Raw genomic sequence first — 22632 nt, forward strand, 5'->3', positions numbered from 1 at the left:
TTCTAATGTGAATTAGACTTGAGTGTTTGTTGATTAGTGAAAAGCAGYGTGACTTTGTGACTGTGTAGAGTCTCAAAATCTCATTTAAAGTATTATTCTGCTTTCTTGAAAAATACAAGGAAAGAGCTTCACATCATAAATTATTTGCAAATAATACTGCCATCCTGGGAAACTCTACGCCTTTCCATCTCTTTGTATGTGGTTGTCAGGTGCTTTACTCCAATGAGTACTGCAGCTGTAGAAGTGCATTTATTCATTGCAGTGAGTGTGGCTGAAGGAGTCTCAGTTAACCATTTAGACAATTTAGAACTGTCTGCAGTGATTTCCTTTCCCAAGTATACATCTGGCATATTCTCTTACAAGGWCTGTAAGGGAACTCTGGATTGCATGCTTCCAATAATTTTTCTCKGATTACAGAATCACGGAATCACAAATCAGGTAATCACAGARGCATTTAGGTTGGATAAGACCTCTGAAGTTATTAAGTCCAACCTTTGACCAATTACCACCTGGTCTACAAGGTGCCYTAAGTGTCATATCCAGTCATTTTTTAAACACCTCCGGGGATGGCRTCTGGCTTGTTATCTCTCTCTTGTCATGAGGGGCCCAAAACTGAACAGAATATTTGAGGTGCATCGTCACTAATGTCAAGTAGAGGGGGACAATCCCTGCCCTGGCCCTGCTGGCCACACTGTTGCTGATCCAGGCCAGGATACCATTGGCCTTCTTGGCCACCTGGGCACACCCTGGCTCATGTTCAGCCGCTGTCACCAGCACCYCCAGGTCCTTTTCCTGTGGGCAGCTTTCCAGCCACTCTGCCCCAGCCTGTGGCACTGCCTGGGGTTGTTGTGACCCCAGGGCAGGACCCGGCCCTGGCCCTTGTTGAACCTCACACCCTTGGCCTTGGCCCATGATCCAGCCTGGCCAGATCCCTCTGCAGAGCCTTCCTGCCCTCCAGCAGATCAAATTCCCAYCCAGCTTGGTGTCACCTGCAAACTGAAGGGGCTCTYCATTYCATCATCCAGATGGTCAATACAGATATTAATCAGGGCTGGTCCCTTTATTGCCCCTGAGGTGCACCACTGGTGACCGTCTGCCAGTTGCAGTTAAYTCCACCACATTCACCACCACTCTGGCCCCAGTCATACAGCCAGTTTTTCACCCAAGTGAAGAGTTCATCTGCCCAAGCCATGAGCTGCCATCTTTTCTGTGAGACTGCTGTGGGAGATAGTATCAAAGCYTTTGCTGAAGGCCAGCTAGAATACCTCTTATGATATTAGCCACTGGGAGCTGAATTCTGCTGAACATATCTCCTTTGCTCCATTTGTCTGCACTGTAATTGATATGTATTCCTTAGTGTCTTTGTTGATAAAGATTGTTTAGGTGACCCTTAGTAGCCTCCAATGAATAGGCAACAAGACACTTCCTTCCTTGTAATGGAAGGATTGTGTGCCCTCCTGCTTTACCCACCACAAARAAAAGGCGTTGCTAAATTCAGCTAATTTGCATGATCGCCTTTTTAGAAAATGCAAGGAGATTCCTTATTATTTGCTTCTTCTTCTTCTTATCATGGGAAMTAATATGGCTGGAAAGGTGGACTGATCTTGAACCATTCCAGCTGAAAACTACTCCGGAGTGTAGAGTACACACTCTACACTATGGAGAGACATTTTTAAGAGTTAGTGACTCCCAGCCCTTGGCTGTATACCTGCTCAAATGGGAGCTTTCATCTGGTGGAGACAAGGTGGAGTCAAGAAGTTAACTGAAGGATTTGCTCCCATTTCTTAAGGGATCATCTGCAAGAACATGCTGATWTCTACCTGATCATTTCCCCTGCAGTTTAAGAAGGCATTGTGAGTTGTACTCATGCAGTTGTACTCATTATTCTGAAAATTTTCTAATTTTTCTGCTTAACCACACTGTCTTCCTTGAAAGAAAGATGGCTCCTCTTTCAATAGGGATCATATCACAGCTTAAGCAAGGAAGAAGAATGTTTATGACGAAACAGCTCATCCCTGAAAAAAACATGACTATGTACCTCTAAAATACACCTCACTTCCAAAGACTTTTTAAATTCTAGGTTGAAAGTGACCTACCTTCCACTTCAATTTGGCATAACATTTTTATTTTAAACAAAAKTCGTGTCAGATGTAGAGTTAATTTAGAAGAGTCACCTGGTTGTTACTGTTCCTTTTATCAACCGCTTTTTCTGCATAAATATGAGTTATGCCATTTTTGAGCCTTGAAAAAGGAAAACACTGCCTGCAACCTTGGACTACATAAATCCAGTTTTATAGAAGGAATAAGGACATTTCCCTGTGAATGCTGATTAACTGGTAGGCATGAGGATCATTAGTTTGAAAGGTATGTGTTTTCTTATAGGGGCAGAGAGCTGCAGSTACATGACTCACCTTAGCGAGCTGTAAGTAAGTGACTATGTTTAATTATAACTTGCTATATAGAGAGCATGATTGTAATGTATTTCAAATTAAGAACTTGGCAGGCAAATGAAGAAGCTAGTAATATTTGGAAGTGATGCACCATGTATATGGATTTTAACATTTTGGGTTGGGATGTCGGAAGGACATAAGCCAAATTTCATGACTAATTAAATTTTCATTTCCTTGTAAGCAATGGGATGGTGCAGGGCTGCTTTTTCTCTGTCTTGAAGATGCAGGAATTAATATGCTTTTCATAGAATTAATACAATTAAGGATAAGTTTAATGGAATATGCTTTTTCCATGTTTGTTATGAACATAGTGTTGTRTGGTACTCAGAGAATGAAAATCTGGGTTTGACTCTGTAAAAACAAAATGAGTGAAATTCATGTGAAAGGCCTGCAASTAACTGCTCAAGACATGTTAATAAGGCAAAATTTCTGACTCCAAAATGAGGAAAGTTTTCATCTGTAAGGTACTGCTTTCCCTATAAGGGTTATTTTTACCTTCTGAAATAAAAATAGATCTGACCTGTGTATTTCAAGATTATCCTTACTAGTCCTGATAAATTGAAGAGATAAATAGTAAAATTTGCACCATTTTTTCAATTAAATTACCCATACTACTTTATGTGCATCTACGGCAAGATTGTGGATACTGCATCCTGATGCTGCCCAATAARTATATTTGTCTAAGCAAGCAGTAGAACAAAATGTCAACACAGTCTCTGCTATTTCACTTCAAGAATAGCTGAATACTCCCATTTGGACTGAAACAAAGCAAAGCACAAACACTTCTTGTGCCAGAGGATTAAGTTTTGTAATAAATACCAGTCCTTTCAAAGCCTTACAGAGCTGTCCTTTACTGCCTCCCAAGACATTAGTATTTCTTATTAATTTGTTTCCCATTTTCCATTGTAAGTAGTTGAACTAAGAGTCACTTCAGTAAATCAAAATATTTGGACTGTGTTAGTTCTGAATGTTGACACCATTTCCATGCATGCCATGTTTAATAGYATTCTGGCTTATAATGTGAAATACTTGGTATTTTCAGGTAATTTTGAGGCATATGGTTAGGAGTGTTCATATATATTTAGTCAGGTAATAAATCAGATGCTAAAGTATGTTGCTTTATTCTAACTAGAAAATTGCATGTAAGTAGCTATCCCCATATAATAGGAAGTAAACTTCTGTACCCAACTCATTCTCTGTTATACATCAAATGGATAAATATAAAAGTGTTATTTTTCGATATYTATTGCATTTCTTGGTGACCTTGAACTGCTTTATTCTTGTATGTGTTTTACCCTAAATTATTTTTATTAATTTGCCTTATTTATTTCTAAATACTACTACAGACTTCCAGGCTTTGGTAGCTTACAGTTCATGTTAAAAATCTATCTGGTTACCATTTTTCAGCTGCTTTAAAATGTCCATTTTAAATGCCTAAGAGCATTGTTTGTTTTTCCATTTTTCTTTCCAGCAATTCTTTCAAACTCTTGTTCCTGTGCTTGAAATACAAGTAATCAGAGAGAGAGTGACCGAGTCTGGCCTTTTCAAATGATCTAMAGCTGAGATGTTCTTTGTTGTTTGCAAGCTCTCCCTCTCCACATCTCTCCTCTTTGTCTGAATTTCCTATTCTCTTCCCCAGTCCTCCCTCACTTAGCACTTCTTCCTTCTCATTGCAGTAGGACYCTCTGAAGTCCTTCATCATGCACTCAGGTTTGCCAGAGAGATCTTGAGCCACGTACAGCTTGTTGTCATCATGATGGTACGGGGCAGGGCTGTATCGCTCTGCCTCATAGCAGTTGTCTTCCTCTTCCTCCTGGCATGAGCTTYCTTTGGCACTTTCGCCATCAGAATGAAAGGAGATTCCCTTCCCTTGGCTTTTCTGGGAAAGATCAAATGGCTCTTCCTGCTCCAAGCTTCTCAAGACATTTGTCTGGGACAGAGCAATCCTTCCTCTTCCAAAACCTTGTAGTGGTTYGAGGGGAGGAGAAAAGGAAAAAATTATATATAGAAAATTTTACTGCTTGATACATGGCTAAAAACCAATATCTGAGGTGGCTTTGTGTTTCATACTTTCCCTTTGTCTTCCTTCCATCTATCTCCAAGTATTTCACTATTTACATCTCATGGCATCTCCTTTGAGATCCTTCAAAAATAAGTGYTGTTGTATGCACTTCACAGCCAGGTTAGGACACACAAAACATTGTTTTGTACATGTCGGACTCCAAATGATGCAACTGAGAAGAAAAGTGAAGTGGTCTAGCCTTTTGCAAACTGAATTTTGCCAATGAGCCTACTCACTTCCTCCTTTCTGTATTTTTCTAAAAGAAAACTTGGATCTAAAGCATCATAATCCATAATCCAWGTCCCAGAATTGTGGGTTGTTTTGGTTTGGTTTTTTTTTTTCCCAGAAGAGTGGAAGCAACTAAAACCATGTTAATGTGCTATTTCTATCGGCACTCTGGTTCACAGCTAATACTTTAAAAATGAAAAGACAATACTCTCAGCAGTCTGTGACTCTCCTTAATTTTTCCTCTTTCATCCACTGAGAAACCAACCAACTGAAAAGCTCTGTGCACTAGATAGTGGTCCAGATTGAGGAAATAATTCTAAACAAATGATGATTTTGAGCAGTGTGGTATAAAAATGGATCTGGTTTGTCTTTATATTTGTCAGTGTCCTCTCTCTTGGTGGAATTACAGATTGTTGAAGAGGCATCTGAGGACTCAAACATGTTCCGAGCTTCAGGGTATAYTGAAAAGAATTCAGATACTGCTGGCATAGTCCATCTTCATTAAAGACTAGTGACAATACAGGGTGAGAATTTCACCCAATAGTAAATATTTATGAAAATCACTATTTACTTACTTTTCAGTTTTTTAGTTTGTTTTTTTCCCCTCAGTAACTGAATCCAGTTTCTGAAGGATCTATGCAGTCTGACTAGATAGCAGAGGTTACTTTGCAATGAGTTGTATGTGTTAAAATAGTTCACAAACAGTGTCAGGCCTTACAAATTGTCTTGTATCTGACAGCCTCACGGGCTGCAGAATCTCTGTATAATGAAAAGCTTTTAGGCAATATCCAGTTAAAGTAATTGTCTAACTAGCTGTAGGAGATTTACAGAAAATAAAAACATTTATTTCGTTAGCATTAGGATCTTCATGAATTTYATGCCAAATGTCATTAGAGCAAGTGTTTTGCACATGTGCTAGGTTGCCCTTAAGCTTGTAGATGAAGAACACCAAGAAATCTTGCCTAATGAAGAATTATTTATCTGCAAAAGCTTAAAAAACATATATTGGATACCCAAACCCTCAAMAAATCCTCTCTGATTCTCTTCACTTCTTTAGTTAGCACTGACATCTGTACACACATGAAGATGACTTCAGGAAGTATATGTGGTAGGTGTCAGATGGGAAATGTTTTGCAGGATACCCTTGGTAGTAAAAAATATTTATGCATTGAGATGGGGGAAGAATATCTCCTCCTATTCGTGTGCTCCTTTGTGGATGGGATCTTGAGTTTATGGCCTTCATCTGACACCAGCTATGTCAATACYGTACAGAACGATCACGGCTCCTGGATGCAGAGCCGCTCAGGATTCCATCCCTGTTRTAGACTGGAATCCAATGGCAGTGTCAAAGAACCATGAGTGTTCTAGATTTTCTGCTTCTGTCAGTTTAGGATTATTTATGGTTTATTGGGGATCTCTGATCTCYAACACTATGGTAATATAGCTAACAACAACTGCACAGGCTCATGAGATTCTATCTCTTGCAATAGCATTGGATCTATGGCACAAGTTGGTAGATCTGTAGCATAAAGACCATTTGTGTTTACTGATATGCCCCTGCAGATTTCACAGAGAATAATCTTGCTGAAAAATGTTACCTTGAGAATGAAATCCTCTTTCCATGACCCCATGCTTGACTTTCATGTGCCGGGTTAGGTTCCCCTTCAAGGTGAATTTGCTGGGACAGTAAAGGCACTTGAATGGCTTACTATCCGAGTGCAAGTGCATGTGTCCCATTAAATTGTGCATTCTGTTAAACTCCTTTCCACACAGCTGTAAAAAGAGTAAAAATGAAAATAATTTGTTTGAAGCAGTATTTTCAAGGACAACATTTTAAAAGGAAATAGGACCTGCACTTCTCAACTTAAGCCCTGGCAGTTTTTGGCTGCAATATGTTTTTTAAAGTCCCAGGAAAAAATCTTATAGACAAAAATATATGGCTGAGTATGTAAGACATTCTGAAGTGCTGACATTTTTAAATATTGGTGACCAGGACAAATAGTCAAGGATTCCCCAAAAGTTGTCAATGTTGTTGAAAGGAGACTTAAGGGAGTAATCTGGAAGGGTCTTGCATTGAAAGTTCTTTCAATGTTCATCATCTTTCAAAGTTCAAGTTTCTGCCCTAACGAACCATTCCWTTTGTGGTTTATACATCTTGCCTTCAAGCAAGAACAATGTCAGGCAGAGATGGAATTACAAAACAAAACCAATTAAGGGTTTCTGTAAAAGATCCAAGCAGAATATTACTTCTCTTTAAGTGGAAATTAAATAGCTGCATATTTTGCTTAAAGTTAGAAACACCAGTCCCTTGTTTTTCTTTGTTTCTCACTCACCCTTTTTTCTCTGATCCCTTCATCTTTTGTTTATCAACTTCAGTGTTTCAGTGTCTCTAGTGAATAAGCTGGAATTTAAACAGTCATAAGGCTGCAAGAATGACTCAGCTTTCCCTGAAGCATGTTCCTGCCAGCTCAAGYCATTGATCGTGCAATTTTGCCTTTGATGGAACAATAGGGTGGGTTTTATTCATTGTTATTGTTTAYGTAGATGGATCCTTTTGTAGTCAGGACTCTTATGTATTCTTAAGACATGCGAATTTGACATCACCATTACAGGCATCTAGTCTTACTTGTCTTCTGGTCTTTCCTTATCAGGATTTATTATTTTATTCACATTCAAGTGGCTATTTCCATCCTCTGCAAACTTCTGAGTTTGTTTTTTACTTTTTTTTTTTTCTGTCTTTTTTTACCATTTTATTTTTTTTATTTTTATTTATAAATTTTTTTATTTTATTTTTTTTTTTTTTCTTTTTTTTTTTTTTTTACCATTTTATTTTTTTTAATAGTCTTATTATTATAAGAGCCAGAATCACCATTASTGAGTAACTGAAACCTCCATCCAGCAGGGTAACCATCTGGCAGACCATTACAAAAGAGAAATTACTAAGACTGCACCAGATTTTCTGTATCATCTCAATACTGATTTTATTTTTTTGGGTATTGTAGAAGATCTGATAGAGAACTTAGAGATTTACATCCAGAAAGTCATCACCTGGAATATCTGTATGAAATGTATATAGTGAAAGATCCTTGGAAAAATAGTACTATATGCTTTGTGTTTTAAATAAGTACAAACTAGAAGTTTGTACAATTTTTCTCTTGAGACAAAATTGAATCAATTCATTAATGAAAAAAATTAGCAAGTTTTAAAATAAAACTAGAGCTGAGTCAGTGTTGTAAAAAGAAAGAGCCTGAACACATTCACTGGCTTGGAAGAAAATTATTTGCTTCAGCTGCATATGTACCTATTTATGATTTCCTCTCTGTGATTTTGCTAAAATGAGAATTCYAGCAAATAAATTTGTCAGCAAAGTGTTAGACAAGATGGTGGGRAAAAAAGAATAGCCACTGAAAATGAATTATTAATTTTTAAAAGTAAGGTATCTGTTTCCGAGGGTTGTCCATCCAGTGAGGAAAGAATACCGTCTCTTCTTCAAATTCAAACAAAGCTAATATGCAGGATTGTTTATACACAGAGAAATGATGAACCGAAAAACAACTTTGAAAATGCTGGGAGGAAACAGAGGAAAAGAAGTATTGATGAGCACAGAAAATTTGTGAGGAATAACAGCAGCTGATTGTTWTCTTCACAGCTGCTGAAACAACCTATAACATGTCAATATTACTCTTGTACAAGAGTAATACTACAATAATATCTGTCTAATATCTCTTTGCTGAAAGCTTCTGGTTATCTGCTTGCTTTTCTATAGCTAGRTCTTTTGTGTTTGAACAGGTAACCCAGGAAAATTTTGTTGAATAGGTGAGTGGCTTGAGTACTTCATGCAAKTCCTTATCTTTATAAGGTCGTGAGWATTAAAACTGATCAAGGACAAGCAATGCTTTTCTGTCTATCAAGGCAATACKCTCTTTCTTCTGAAAAGATAGAAATATGGTAAAAGGTAGTTCTTTAGAGCATAAAAGTTCTGTGTTTCTGAACACAGTTGACAYGTTTTCCATTTCCCAAAGTCCGGCACATCTTAGCAATGTGTTTGTGTCCTGAAATCTCCTCTGGGGATGTGAGGAAATGGCACTAGAGTGCAGAGGTGTGGCAGGAAAAATAAAGAAATGCCAATATGAAAATTGTTTCTCAGAATGATGGGTCTGTGTGGCATAATCGCTGTTTAACTGGTCCTCTTAAAAAGGCAAGAGACATGTTTCTGATGAATATCTATGATCCAGAGGTAAAAGTAAGYGGGTTTCTCACTCATGCTGGAAGGCTGCAACTTAAATCTAGCTGGAGTACATAGCTAATGCTCAATGATGAGCCTGAGTCCGCAAATTAAACTAGAAGATTGTACAAGATGTTCTTTCTCTGCGATATGACAGGCTTGTGAACACAGATGAGCAGAGTGTGAAAGATGACCCTGAGACTGTTGCATAGGAGGCAGCTCCAGCAGAACTCACCACAGTGCACCATAACACTCAAGAAGATAAGAAGCTTATGCAAAAGAACCTGGGATATCAGGAACAACATGGTTTACTTGGGGACTTTCTGTTAACCTGTCTACTTTAAACAAAATAAAATTAAAGTCTTGAATAGAAACAGCTCAGSTGCAGACTTTGTTGCACTGAAGGTGAAATGGACATCTGTATAGCTTGTTAGAAAATTCTATATTAGTTCAACCCTAGATTTTATCCTAAGCCATCATGTCAAGTATCATCCTTCTGTATTTGTCAGCCTGTTTTGTTTCTTCTCAAAGTACTTCTCTCTCACATTTTACTTACTTTTGACCCTTGTTTAAAACACTCATTTTTAGAAGGGGGAAAGAGTGCAGTTCAAAGCATCTGCTGCAGAGCATATTTGGTTGGGCTGAAGAAAAACCCATTGCATTCTTTATTGAAGGTCTGAAACATTGATTACTTCAGCACTAAAAGCAGCAGTAAATTTCATGGAACCTTTCTCTGCAAATCAGAATTAGTACTGTTGCRCAAGTTAGTCTAAAACCTTTATGATTCTTCAGTCTTTTCTTAGTCAGAAATAAACAAGACAGCATGGGCTCAAGTCTTTAAATGCTACAAACCAGTTCACTCTTCAGACGAAAATCAAACAGAGATCCAGGCTGCAGCTGGATGAGGAAACAAAAGGGACAACTATTTGCTACTCCCTCACTTCTGATAGTCTGTGCTTAGCTGTGATTAGACACATAGGAAAGCTCATGTTTTCTTTTGCTGTGAGAAAAAGGTAAAGAAAACCATTGCATGTGGTGAAGTATAAAGGCTACTGCTGTGCTCTCTTTCCCTTGCATTCTTCTTCTTTTTTTATTTTTTTCTTCTTAAGAAGGGTGTTCCTTTCCTCAAAGAAAGAAGGAGAGGGAGAATGACTGTAAACTGTCCAAAAGGACCGTGAGAAAACAGGAAGCTTTGAAAAGTACAAGAGAAAGCAAGATGAAATCTMTTTGCAGGCGGTTCCCCAGGGACATGTGAGCCATTGTTAAGCAGGCTGTTCATACAGCTATATCCTTCCTTCTGCTGAGGAGGAGCTTGGTGCCAAAAGGCTGCTATCTGGTCATTGCCTTAACCCTCCAAGTACCAGCCAGAAATATCTGCTTTCAAGAGTCTTTTGAAGGCTCTGTCACAGAGGTAATGTTARGATGTTCCTAATGCAGAAGAGCAATTCCTGMTTCTGCCTTTGCTTATTGTTGCAATCTCCACTTTCAGGGGCACTGATGTTGATTCATAGCCCTTCAGCCATACGAGAAACAGATTCACTCTGCTTACTTGTTTCTTTCTTCCTAGGAACACTGGGTGGGGACACAAAATTAAAAAAATAAGAAAAACAGGTGTTCCTGTAGAGCTTTTGTTACTGGCTGCAAAACATACTGGTGATACTCCGTTTCCCAGTTCCAACTATTACCCTCTCAAAGTTCAACCATCTATCATCATCAAACACTGAGCTGAACACAACCTCGTAGCTAATCTGCACGTACCTAAAAGTAATTTTGATCAACATAGTGCACCCCCAAAATCTGACCCAAAACCTGAGTTTCTGTTCAGAAATTTGAGGAATCAGAGGAGGACTTCAGCCAAAGGGGAATAAGTAGACAGGTTTGCAGATATTTTTAAAGAATGAAAATCTCCAGCAAACCTGACCAGTTACACCCCAAGAATTTCAGTAAAATAAATTCTTTTATGAACATAGAATAATGTAAGCCCTACTAGACAAATCAATATTTTAATAGAACTTAAATTAAAATAAAACAGAAAACTGAAGTTGGAAGACTTTATTGCTAGATTTTCAAAATAAATTTTTTGGAAGTTAACAAAGCAAAGTGATGAAGTCAGAAAGATTMATTTTGATATTTTCTTTCTAAAACTAGTATTGAATATCATATATTCCTATGATATTTTGAAGTTCTACAATTTTTTAGGACAAAACAATTCCATTTAAAAATTTTTGTCCATCTCTGCTTTTTCATGAAATGTTCCTTTCAAGGAAATATTCAATACCATAAAGATGTAGGATAAAAGATTTCAAGAAATTGCTTCTAAATCAATCTTCAGTTACTCATGCGTAAGCTGGGTAATATGCTCTGCCTGCCATTTACAGCACTCTTGGAGCAAATTAAAGTGGAAAAAAAAMCCTACAGTCTGTGATTTCACAGGTATGACTATAGCAATGAACCAGATAGGCAGGAAAAGAACTTATTTAGTGCCTAATACTAAGTAAGAATATAAACATGAATAATTCACAAGGAATATATTAGAGATCAACAGGGTTAAGAAAGCCTTTAAGTTTTTTGGGGAGGGAGGAAAAGAGAGGATGGAAAGGGAATGTCAGTTCCCAATGCTGGTGCGAAACAGCAAACTGGAATTTGCACAGGATCAGAAAAGCCAGATGGTCTGAGGCTGTTTTGTGAGCATACTGATGTTCTGCCCTGAATTTCAGWCTGGTAATAACATTTGACCCATTCTGTATCCATTCTGTAGTTGCATTTTGCTGTGGCTTTTTCTGACTCCTTACTTGAACTGTTGCATGACATCACTGTGTGAAGTTTTGGCTGCTACTTTTCCATGATCCTCTGCAGAGTGTGTGTGTGTGACTTGATTTATGCTTTTCACCAGTGTTTCAAGCTATTAAGCATTTAGYCTTCTGTTTGGATGATTGTATTAAGCAAATGTCAGATATTTTTATTGTCCTCAAATGCCTGTGGCACTTAAATGCTCACAAGGCAAAAATCCCCCCAAAACTATGTGAGGATGAATGCAATTGAAGGGAATGGGGTAAACCACAGATATTTACCTCCATTATTTTGTGCTACGTAAGTACAACCTTGATAAAGAAAGTAAACCAGACAGGTTTATGCTGATTTACATGCAGCTGCATTGTTTTTCTAATTCTACCATAGCATAAAATGATAATATCAGAGAAACATACCGTAGGTTAATGCCTCTGCCACCAAATGCACTTACCTTGCATTTAAACGGTTTGACATCAGAGTGAACAATCATGTGGGCCTTGAGAGTCTGCTTTTGCACAAAGCTCTTGAAGCACAAATGGCATTGGTAGGCTCTGATATTGGTGTGGATCAGGACATGTCGCTTCATGTTGGCCAGCAGGGTAAATTCCCGGCCACAAATTCCACATTTGTGCTCTTTCACACCCTAAAAGAAAAGAAACATTCTGTAGATGGAAAAATTCTAGGTAATTTAATCTTCAGTATAGCAATTTATGAATTATTCATTCTATATTAGCAAAGTTCAAAATAAATGATTTCACTTTTAACGTTTTTTTTTAAGTAATAGGTACCTGTGTCTTTTTTCCTGACCAATTCCTTACAAGGTTCTGAGAAGCAGAGAAGTAAAACAAAATGTAAGCTTAATGAAATAATGAAGTTTCTTCATGAATCAATGAGGCACAGTCAGTGCCCTGTCCTGCTCTGCTGTTTCAGTGAAGTATTGATCAAACATATACACTTATGGACCAAGAATAAAAGACAACCAGTTAAAAGGCTAAAGTAGTACTTGCCTTTAATAATTTAATATGTTTGGATTATGAAAAAGGCACAACCCTGCTTTGAAGAAAGCTATAGAAAATAATCTGAAGTAACTGAGTAACTCAAGCAGTATCACCAAATAAGATAATGCATCTTATATCTATTAAAGAGAGAAAAACCTGTTAATTTTAAGTGGGATTTTCAGTAATCCTAATTGAATTACCTCATTCTATATGAGGTTATAGAACATTTTCATCACTTTTTATACTAWCCATTGAATTTACTACTGCATAACTAAATATTCCTACTCACACCTGTGTGGTCTGTCAGCTTCTCAAACAATGATTTAGATACTATGAAAATTAAAGAATTTGCTAATAAATAGCTTAAGAGCTTAATTTGCTGAAGGTAATAAGGATTTACTAGTGAGGTGCTGGGAGCGATTACTCCTTTTGCAGGCCCTCTTTACAAAGATGTGAAATGACTGTCAGTGGTTTTCACAGTTAATTACAAAGCTAAAACTGAATATCACCAGCAGCTTAAACTGTCTGCTCATCTGATATGAGACTGCATTTGGTCAGCTAAATATTTTAAACTATATTCGCAGCTGAATCCACCTGCAGCCGTGGGCAAAGAAGCAGAAGCTCTCTAAGGGCTCAAGGGGCATTTAATTTCCTGTGACAAAAAAAACTAGTGAGTCTACAATTAGTGGAATCTTGTGTGGTAAATCTGAAGACCAGGGAATCTCCAGGAAGGGCTGAAGTTATAAGCATGAAACAAGAAAGAAAAAGCAAATGTGGAAGTTGAGGTTGTTGGGCTTTCAAAGAATATGTGACTATAAGACTCAAGTGCTGTAGCTTTCTGTATTTTTACTGTTGCTTTTCATGTAAAAGTCACAATTCAAACACTAAAGGAAAAATATGCAAATCTGTAAAGAGTTTTTTTTGTGAGTGAAAGTTTTTTACTTGTCTTAACATCATTTTTGTAAAAATGGGTAGTCAATTTCTGAGTATCTTGAAAAGACCAATCCCATTTTTCTTATTTTTGAAAGCAATATTTTTGGAAATGGTCCAAAGCTTGCTTTTACCCTAAGCTGACTCTGCTGTCACCTCTGTCAGCAGTGGCAAAACTGCCATTTGGTATGAATTAGCTGTGATTATGACACTGCTTGTCCATTTCTATTAACTGGCATTCTGGTTAATATATGCACAAAGGGGAATTTTTCTTAGGGTTTTTTTTTGTTTTTGAATGTCTCGTTACAATGATTCTGATGATTAATAACATACTTTTTTTTGCTGCAGTCCACTACAAACACACCTACTTCCTAATTTAGTTAACAAAGTAGCAGAAGTGGCTTTCAGTAAATAATCGTTTGAAATTTTGGGACTGGATGGTGGTTATAAAGCTCTGCAAAATAATATTATTTTACAGAAGATCATTCTGAAGATAAAACCAAGAAACAGAGAGATCTGAATCCACTTAGGAGAAATAATGGAGGTGGTTTAATTGAACTCCCGYGTATAACAAAGTGGCATTTGTGTGTATGTTCTCAAGATGTTCAAAGACATCTGGCTTACACTACTTCCAGCAGTGCTGGGGTTTCTACTCTGCGTAAGACTGCAGCTGGYGAGAGGCCACATTTCTCAGAGGTAGGTGTATGTATCTTTAGCAGCCTGTAATCCTTCAGATGCAAGGTGAGAGGTGGCTTACCTTGTGAGTCAGGGAGTGCTGCTTCAGATGGTGGGGCTGCACAAACTCCATGCCGCATTCAGTGCAGATGTAGGGGCGGATATCTTTGTGCTTCATCATGTGGTTTTGCAGCTGACTGGGGTACTGGAAGGTCTTATCACATTCGGTGCAATTGTACTGGATAGGCCCACGGTGAGTGGTTAGGTGTCTCTTCAGCTGGGCCAGCGTTGGGAAGTCCAGACCACACTCCACGCAAATGTTCTCTCGTCCACTCTCATGCTTAGACTCATGTGCTTTCAGCTCACTGGGGTAGGCAAAACCTCTGCCACAGATCCTGCAGTTGTAAGGCTTGATGTCACTGTGTTGCATCATATGTCTCTTAAGGTGACTGGTYTGAGTGAAAGCCTTGTGGCACACCTGGCACTTATGTGGCCGAGTGCCCTGGTGTGTCAACATATGCGTGTGCAAGTGGCTCAGCTGCTTGAAAAGCTTGCCACATCGGGTGCAAGCATGTGGCTTAATGCCACTGTGCCCCAAGATATGGGTGACCAAATTGTACTTGGATGTATAGGACTTCTCACACATGGGGCATTGCCAGCGTTTCTGTTCACCTCCCACATCAACATAGTAGCTGTCATCTATCTGAAGGTTGACATCTACTCTTTCCACTTTCTGTTTGTTTTCACCACTTTCTCTTACTTCAGCCCTCCTGAAGGGCGGTTCTGGAGGTCTTTTCATTTGAAAAGGGTTCCTGAAATGAAAGTTTGGTGGCACAATGAAAGGAAACATTAAGCCAGGGTGGACTTTAGGATAATAGGGGTAAGGAGCCTGCATGAATGCTGGGCTASTGGGCCATGCCATGTTAGGCTTCACTGGCTCTTGCTTGATGGGCTTGGCTCCAAAATGCTCCAGAGTTCGGTAGAATTGAAAACCAAAGTTGCAGAGGTCAATCATCTGGGAATTGTACTTGGGCTGTGCTGGCTGTTGGAACACCAAGGGGAGACTGGAAGATCCTATGTCATTGTGATCTTCAGGTCTGTCTGATGGTGATGGGGAATCCTCAAGGGTGATGGGAGGAGGCATTTTTGTTGGCATGCTTTTACGTTTACGAGACCCTCCTTCCAAAGACCCCTGGAATGTTTCCATATTTTCAAGAGGAGGAGGACCATAGCGGAAGTGTGAGAGGTGTGTTCTGAAATCTTCATCAAATGGAGTTGTTCTGTGTGGCTTTGTAACAGGGCTGAGTGGCTGCAGGCAGYGGGAAAAGGGAGTGGCTCGATTATTGTCCACATTAAAGCTTGTTTCTTCGTTCTTCATCATATTCGACTTTTTTMTGTGTGGCCCAAATTCCTTAAAATAAGCAAAAGAAACACTGAATCTCTTCATGTCTTCCTGTTCTTCTGGATTTAACATTCTATTGACTATTTTATAATTTTGAAGTTTGTTGGGTTTTTAAATAAATACAACTAAGGATGACTTAGGTCCAAATAAGACAACAGCCTTTTAAAGCAGAATTAAATTCGTATGCAAAAAGCAMAAAAAAGCTTTTGACTTCCCGCAGCAGATTTGACCCACACAACATCTTTACAACATAAACATTCTGCACCATGAGAGACCACTTCACAGCTGAATTTGTATGAAAATGCTTCTGCTTAATTTAATTCAGTCAGGCTGATCGTGGACAAAATTCTGTCCTTGGCTGTGCATGCACAGGCTCTAGAAACTGGCGGTGCATCTGAAGGATATGGCAATACAAACAATAATATGCACATTTATTATGGTTGTGACATGAAAAGCCAAAGCCAAAAAATGTTAAACTTCTTTGTATCATTAACATGTGCTGCTGTGAGAGAAAACAATGGCCAAGTGATCTAAGGACACTGTGTACCATCAGGTTTTGTGCCATGTTTCCTGGCTACTCTCACTTTGTATTGTAATAAGAAGGCGGAGATTAATTTATTTTCTTTGTTTTAATCCCAGAGATATTTGCCTGGCAGATCTGGGGGAGGAAAGACATTTGACAGCTTTCCAAATTACATTCAGTTTAATAGACTTTATCTAAGTTTTTTTGTTTGTTTGTTTGTTTCTAAACAGGTGGGCAAAATCACCACTATAAAACTAAATATAGAACTGATGTCAASAACCTGCCTGGGACTCCAGAGTAACTGACACCTAAGAATTCTCTGAGCATATCTGGTGATWCAATGTGATGAGGCAGATTAACTATTTTTTCCTGACAAAATTTTATGTTCCACTGATCATACAGGGAGCTTCATCTGAATTTGTGGTCCATCTAAAACACTGTTTTTGAATTTTGGTTGATCTTATACAAGACTCCCATCTTTTCCCTTGTCTTTCAAGAGTCATAGAATCAAAAAACTTTTATGTTGCAAAATACCTYTAAGATCATTAAGTCTAGCTGTTAACAGCCAAGTCCACCACTAAAATATGTCCCTAAACACCACATTTACATTTTTATATTCCTCCAAGGGACTGAATCACTCCTGTGGGCAGCTCAGTACAATTCTTGACCACCTTATCTGTGAAGAGGTTTTTTTCCAAAAGTTCAATCTAAATGCCCCCTGTAACAACTTAAAGCCATTTCCTCTTGTSYTGTCACTTGTTACCTGGGAGAAGAGGCAAATCCYCATSTGGCTRCACCCTCCTGTCAGGCAGCTGTGGGGAGTCTTCGGTCCTGCYGAGCCTCTTCTCTCCAGGCTRAAYAASCCCAGCTCCCTCAGACACTCCTCACAGGACTTGTGCTCCAGACCCTTCCCCAGCTCTGTTGCCCTTTTCTGGACACTCTCCAATATCTCAATGTCCTTCCTGGAGTGAGGGGCCCAGAGCTGGGCACAGGATTTGAGGTGTGGCCTCACCAGTGCCCAGCACAGGGGGACAATCCCTGCCCTGGCTCTGCTGGCCACACCATTGCTGATCCAGGCCAGGATGCCATTGGCCTTCTTGGCCACCTGGGCACACCGTGGCTCATGTTCAGCCGCTGTCACCAGCACCCCCAGGTCCTTTTCCTGTGGGCAGCTTTTCAGCCACTCTGCCCCAGCCTGTGGCACTGCCTGGGGTTGTTGTGACCCCAGGGCAGGACCCGGCCCTGGCCCTTGTTGAACCTCACACCCTCGGCCTTGGCCCATGATCCAGCCTGGCCAGATCCCTCTGCAGAGCCTTCCTGCCCTCCAGCACATCAGCACTCACACCCAGCTTGGAGTCATGCACAAACTTAGTGAGGGTACATTTGATCCCCAAAATCAGATCAATAAAAATATTAAACAGAACTGGCCCATGTACTGAGCGCTGGTGAACACCACTCACTGGTGATCGCCACCAGCCAGATGTAACTCSATTCACTACCACTCTCTGGGCCAGGCCATCCTGACACTTTTTCACATGGAAAACAGTGCACCCATGAAGCCATGAGCAGACTGTTTCTCCAGGAGAGTGATGTGGGAAATGATGTCAGAAGCTTTACTGAAATCCAGGAAGACAGAATACACAGCTTTTCCCTCTTCCACTAAGCGAGTCATAGAAAGTGGTGCAGCAGGGCCTGCCTTTCATGAACCCATGCTGACTGACCCTGATCCCCTGGTTGTTCTCTGTGTGCTGTGTGATGGCACTCAGGATGAGCTGCTCCATAACCYTCCTTCCAGTTCTCTTGTAGCTGGGAGTCCTACTTGCTAACCTCCAGTAAAACTGGACCTCATCAAACATCCAGAAATGCTGGTAAATGATGGAAAGTAGCTCAGTGAGCACTCCCTTGATAACCTCAGGCAGATCCCATCAGTCCCATAGATCTGTGCAGACCTAAGTGTTGTAGCAAGTTGCTAACCATTTCTCCTTGGATTATGGAGGCTTCATTTTAATCCCTGTCTCTGTCTTCCAGCTCAGAGACCTGGGCACTCTGTGAGCAACTGGTTTGACTATGAAAGACTGAAGCAAAGAAAGCAGGAAGTGCCTCAGCCTTTTCTTCATGCTTTGACACTAAGTTTTACCCCACATGCAATAAATAATGAAGATCCTCATCAGCCCACTTTTTRGTGTGAATGTATGTATAGAAACTTTATATGTTATTTTTGTGGCAGTCGCTGGATTGAGCTCCAACTGGGCTTTGGCCATTCCAGCTTTTCTCTGCATAAGATCATGACATCCTTGTAGCCCTCCCGAGGGATCCACTTATATGGAAGTGTGTGTTTGTGTGCATGTATCTAGCCAACCAGGCAAAGTTAGGTTGGAAAACTAGACGTATTTTCCYTCTATCACCTGTGACATGTTGATGCTATTAATAACATTGTTCTTGGAAATGATGGGTGGAGAGCATGAAGGTGAGTGGAGTTCTAAATACACTCCTATTTTTATTTCAGGAAGCTCCATGCTAGATAAACCTTCTTCTAAAGATAGATAAAAGCACATCTCTGTGACCTAGTTAGGACATGGGCAAGAGAAGGCATCTTAAAAAACTTCCTGCAAACAGATTGTTTCCTTCTAACAGTGTAGGCTGAGTTAATTATCTTTGAGATAAAAAATGTGAAGCTAAAGGCTCAGTGAGAAAACTCTAAGAAAGTTTAAACTAAGGGAGTCAAATAATGCAACAAGGAGGATTGACTGAAGGAAAAATTGAAGAGTATCTAAACTTATGACTCAAAAGCCACATTGGATGGAGGGAAAATATAAAATAATTGCTTATAACTTGGACAAGTATCTAATAATTATACCACGATACTACTTTCAGTCACTAGCTCACTGAGTGGAAATAGTGAACMTATGTATGCACACAATATTAATTCATGCAATCATAGAATACCCTGATTTGGAAAGCACCTATAAGGATCATCCAAGTCCACCTTATGGCCCTGCACAGRCCACCCTCAAGCTTATGTGCCTGAGAGTGTTGTCCAAATGCTTCTTGARCACTGTCAAGCTGGTGTTGTGACCACTTCCCTGGGGAGCCTGTTCCAGGGCTCAGCCACCCTCTGGGTGAAGAACCTTTCCTTGATACTCAAACAAAACCTCCCCTGACTCTTCTTCAGGCTGTCTCCTCAATTCCTGTCACTGGTTACCGAAGCAAAGAGGATGGTACCTGCCCTGCCTCTTCCCCTCATCAGGGAGCTGTAGACTGCAATGAGGTCTCTCCTCAGTCCCCTCCAGGACAAATGGCCTCAGCTGCTCCTCATATGGCTCCCCCTAAAGGCTCTTCACTATCTTCATTGCCTTCCTTTGGATACTCTTTAATAGATTTGTATCCTGCATATACTGTGCCACTCAGAACTGGATGCTAAGTCTGTGTGTGTGTACACACRGGTATGTACTATACATATCAGGAGGGATTTTTACTGGATATTCATCCTACTGTTTCCTTGTCACTCAAGCTCCCTGGTCAAAATAAAAAACAGTTAAATCTTGAAAAGTCACTGGATTCAAAGGTTTGACTTATTAAAAACGGAGAAGGGGAAAGGAATCCCCTGGATATTGAAAAATTCCTCACTTCTTTCCAAAAGAAAAAAAAAAAAGTTTAAAAAAATTGCTTTTAGCGAAGTAAACTCCCACAGTTTGAACATAATGCTTATAGGTCAAAATCTTCCCTATAAAGTGTGTGCCTGAAACATCTTTCAACTTTTGTATCTCATTTTTCCCAGCAATAAGGGTTTAGAATTCTTTAGAAAGCCCATAGCAATTGAGGACCGAGATATTTACTGCTTTTGTTGGATTATTGAAATGTTGCCAAAAATACACAGAAATGATAGTGARTTGTCTCTAATTGCTGTCTTGTTCCTTGGCTCCCTTCATCCACGAGTTTTGTGCAAAGGTTCTCTCTTTCTGGATCACAGAGCTGTAGAACTCCTTGAAATTACTAGAAAGAAACAATTTCCTTGCAGTACAAACCTTTGTCTCCTTTCACTGAGCATATGGGCTTATTCCACTGGCCACAGCTACACGTGTCACAGGACCAAGCCTACAAGGGAAAGGGTTTGTGGTCAGTAATCAGCACAAGCATCATAATCCAATACAAAGCACTTACAAGGAAAGGCAAAGTTTAAAAATTATCTAAAGATCTAAATATGGTTCATCTTGTTGGCTTCTCTCCCCCTAAAAATCTGCCAAACTCCATAATATATAAATATTTCTTCTTTCTTTCCAGTGGCAAAGCCTTGCTAATTCAGATGTAGGCATGATCTTAACTATGTCCAGAACTTAATTCCATAAAAACATGAGTTCGTAGGAATCCATAGAAGAGACAACAGATTTGAKCCCAATGCAAAAAATAGGCAACAATCCCTTGTTCTTTAAATAAAATCAGTAGAGAACTTTAAAGTTTAAATACAAGTGGGCAGTAGTTTTTTTCTATCCGATTCTGCATTAGCAGATGTCAATTTAATACACAAYAAAAAAGGCAGGGAAGGATTCAGAATTTAGTGTCTTTTTTGCATTATTTTAATATTTAATTTTATTTAAATATTTTTGTATTCAAATATCACCTAGGAACCTTTTGTGTTTCCTATATAAAAACTTTAAAATTTCMTTCTTTCTACAAAACTTAGTATTTAAATGTAATGCTATGGAGTGTGTTTCTAAATATGGGACGGTCATCAAAAATTCTAGCTTTTATCAGTAATATATCAGCTACTAGGTTTTGAAAACTTGGTCAGGAAAGCTYACTAAGACAGAGATTTCCATGCTGTATTGGGCCTTAAGCATAACAYCCACCACAAAACCAAGCATTCAAGAACTTATTAAAAAGTTCATTTCTGTAGATAAGGCAAACATCCTCCAATTTTCCTTCTTTAAGTAAATGGAAATATTTTGARAAACAAAACCACAAATTAACTCTTTWAAGTTAAGCCCTTTAACTCTTTAAAATTAAGCCCTTTAAAAACAAAATAAATATTACAGTGAGTTGAGATATTTACTGAGGAATTTCCAAAATAGAATATCTATATAGCAACTAATAATTTTGTTAACTTCCATGAATGAGGAAGAGAGTTTAATGCAGAATATGAATCCCTTTCTCATGTCCACTCATTTCTAAGATGAAGAATTAACGAAAGTATGTAAATTATGCTATTCACTCTACAAGGAAATGTGTTGTTACAGTTTCCAGTTAATATTCTGTACTGGAGTCAGCAGCAAATCTTTTTAAGACTTCAGTAGAATCAAGATTCTGCTTCCTGGGTGAAAGTACCTTCTGTCTAAAGACTAATTTTTTTAGTCCAGCCACAAAAGCATGATGTTATGAAGTTTCTCAGATTTAAACACTGACTACTACTATTTTGATTTTTCTCTTGGGTAACATAAYCTTAAAGCCAGAAATGAGGCTAAGATGAGTGAAAATTATATCCCATAAGGAGCTTTGCACTTGTGTTTGCTCTTTCAGAAGAAGATGAAACAGACAAAAGTGGAGGAAGTTTGAAGGGGGCCAAATAGGCTGAACAATGTCTCTTATCTGGAAGAGAAAATCCATGTTTAATTAAACATGTAGGACTGTAGTAACCACACCCTGWAAGAATGCAATTCTGCTCTCCTTTTAACGCGTGAAATATTGGCATCTATGAAGGAAGAACAAAAACGAGCAGCTGTTTCTGTTGAATGTGGTAAGGATCAGTGACAAATTTAACACAATTTCGTTTATTGAGCTAAAGTTGAGCAGTTGGTGAGCTTCAGCTTTATTGAACAACCAGCTGGGTTTTTTTCCATCATTGATTCTTGTCAACTGTTGCTATGGTGATAGTTATCCTTATCTTAATAGGTTTAATGGGCTCTCAGTCTGTTCTTCCAAATATGTTTTGGTTTTAAATGTATTCAGTTATACAGCTGTTGAACTAAGCAGCAAATTATTTGCACAGTTTTCTCTCATTTGCTATTTATGCAAGACTTGTGTCTGTCTCAGGATCTGACTGAGGGACTTAACTATGGTGAATTAATTTCATTTCAACAGYGAAGTGCTTCCTACTGAATCTATGCTGCTTAAAGTTACTTTTCAGACTTTGAAAATGCCAAGAATACTTGTACATARGTCAATATGTCTGTTACTGGTAACCAAGTATTTTCAGGTAGTACGTCTGATCCYTCCTTACAATTTTCCCTGTTATTTTCCTCCAATCGCAGCGTGAACCCTTTCAGGCAGAAACTAAAAACCATGTCCAAACCCACCCCAGAATTTCTCTAAAATCAGTGTCAGACCTATTATAATCTTTAGAGAAGCCCAGGCA

General features: G+C 39.0%; 1 protein-coding gene across 2 annotated transcripts in view; it reads right to left on the reverse strand.

The window, feature by feature from the left end:
- Positions 1 to 1871: 1871 nt before the first annotated feature.
- The window catches only part of ZNF366 (zinc finger protein 366), a 33570-nt gene continuing 12809 nt past the window's right edge, over positions 1872 to 22632 (reverse strand). The window contains exons 2-6 of one of the 2 annotated variants that reach the window (XM_057363773.1): positions 20309 to 20378; positions 14441 to 15769; positions 12207 to 12398; positions 6339 to 6513; positions 1872 to 4412 (exon numbers count right to left, since the gene is read on the reverse strand). In XM_057363773.1, the coding sequence (XP_057219756.1) occupies positions 3877 to 4412; positions 6339 to 6513; positions 12207 to 12398; positions 14441 to 15739 (2202 nt within the window). In that variant the 5' untranslated portion in view covers positions 15740 to 15769; positions 20309 to 20378 and the 3' untranslated portion in view covers positions 1872 to 3876. Of the gene's footprint in view, positions 4413 to 6338; positions 6514 to 12206; positions 12399 to 14440; positions 15833 to 20308; positions 20379 to 22632 lie in introns of those variants that run through there. The other variant, XM_057363772.1, reaches the window with a different exon arrangement.

Source organism: Malurus melanocephalus, unplaced genomic scaffold (genome assembly GCF_030028575.1).
Source record: "Malurus melanocephalus ecotype Western Australia unplaced genomic scaffold, MMel_1.1 scaffold_31, whole genome shotgun sequence".
Taxonomy (NCBI): Eukaryota; Metazoa; Chordata; class Aves; order Passeriformes; family Maluridae; genus Malurus; species Malurus melanocephalus.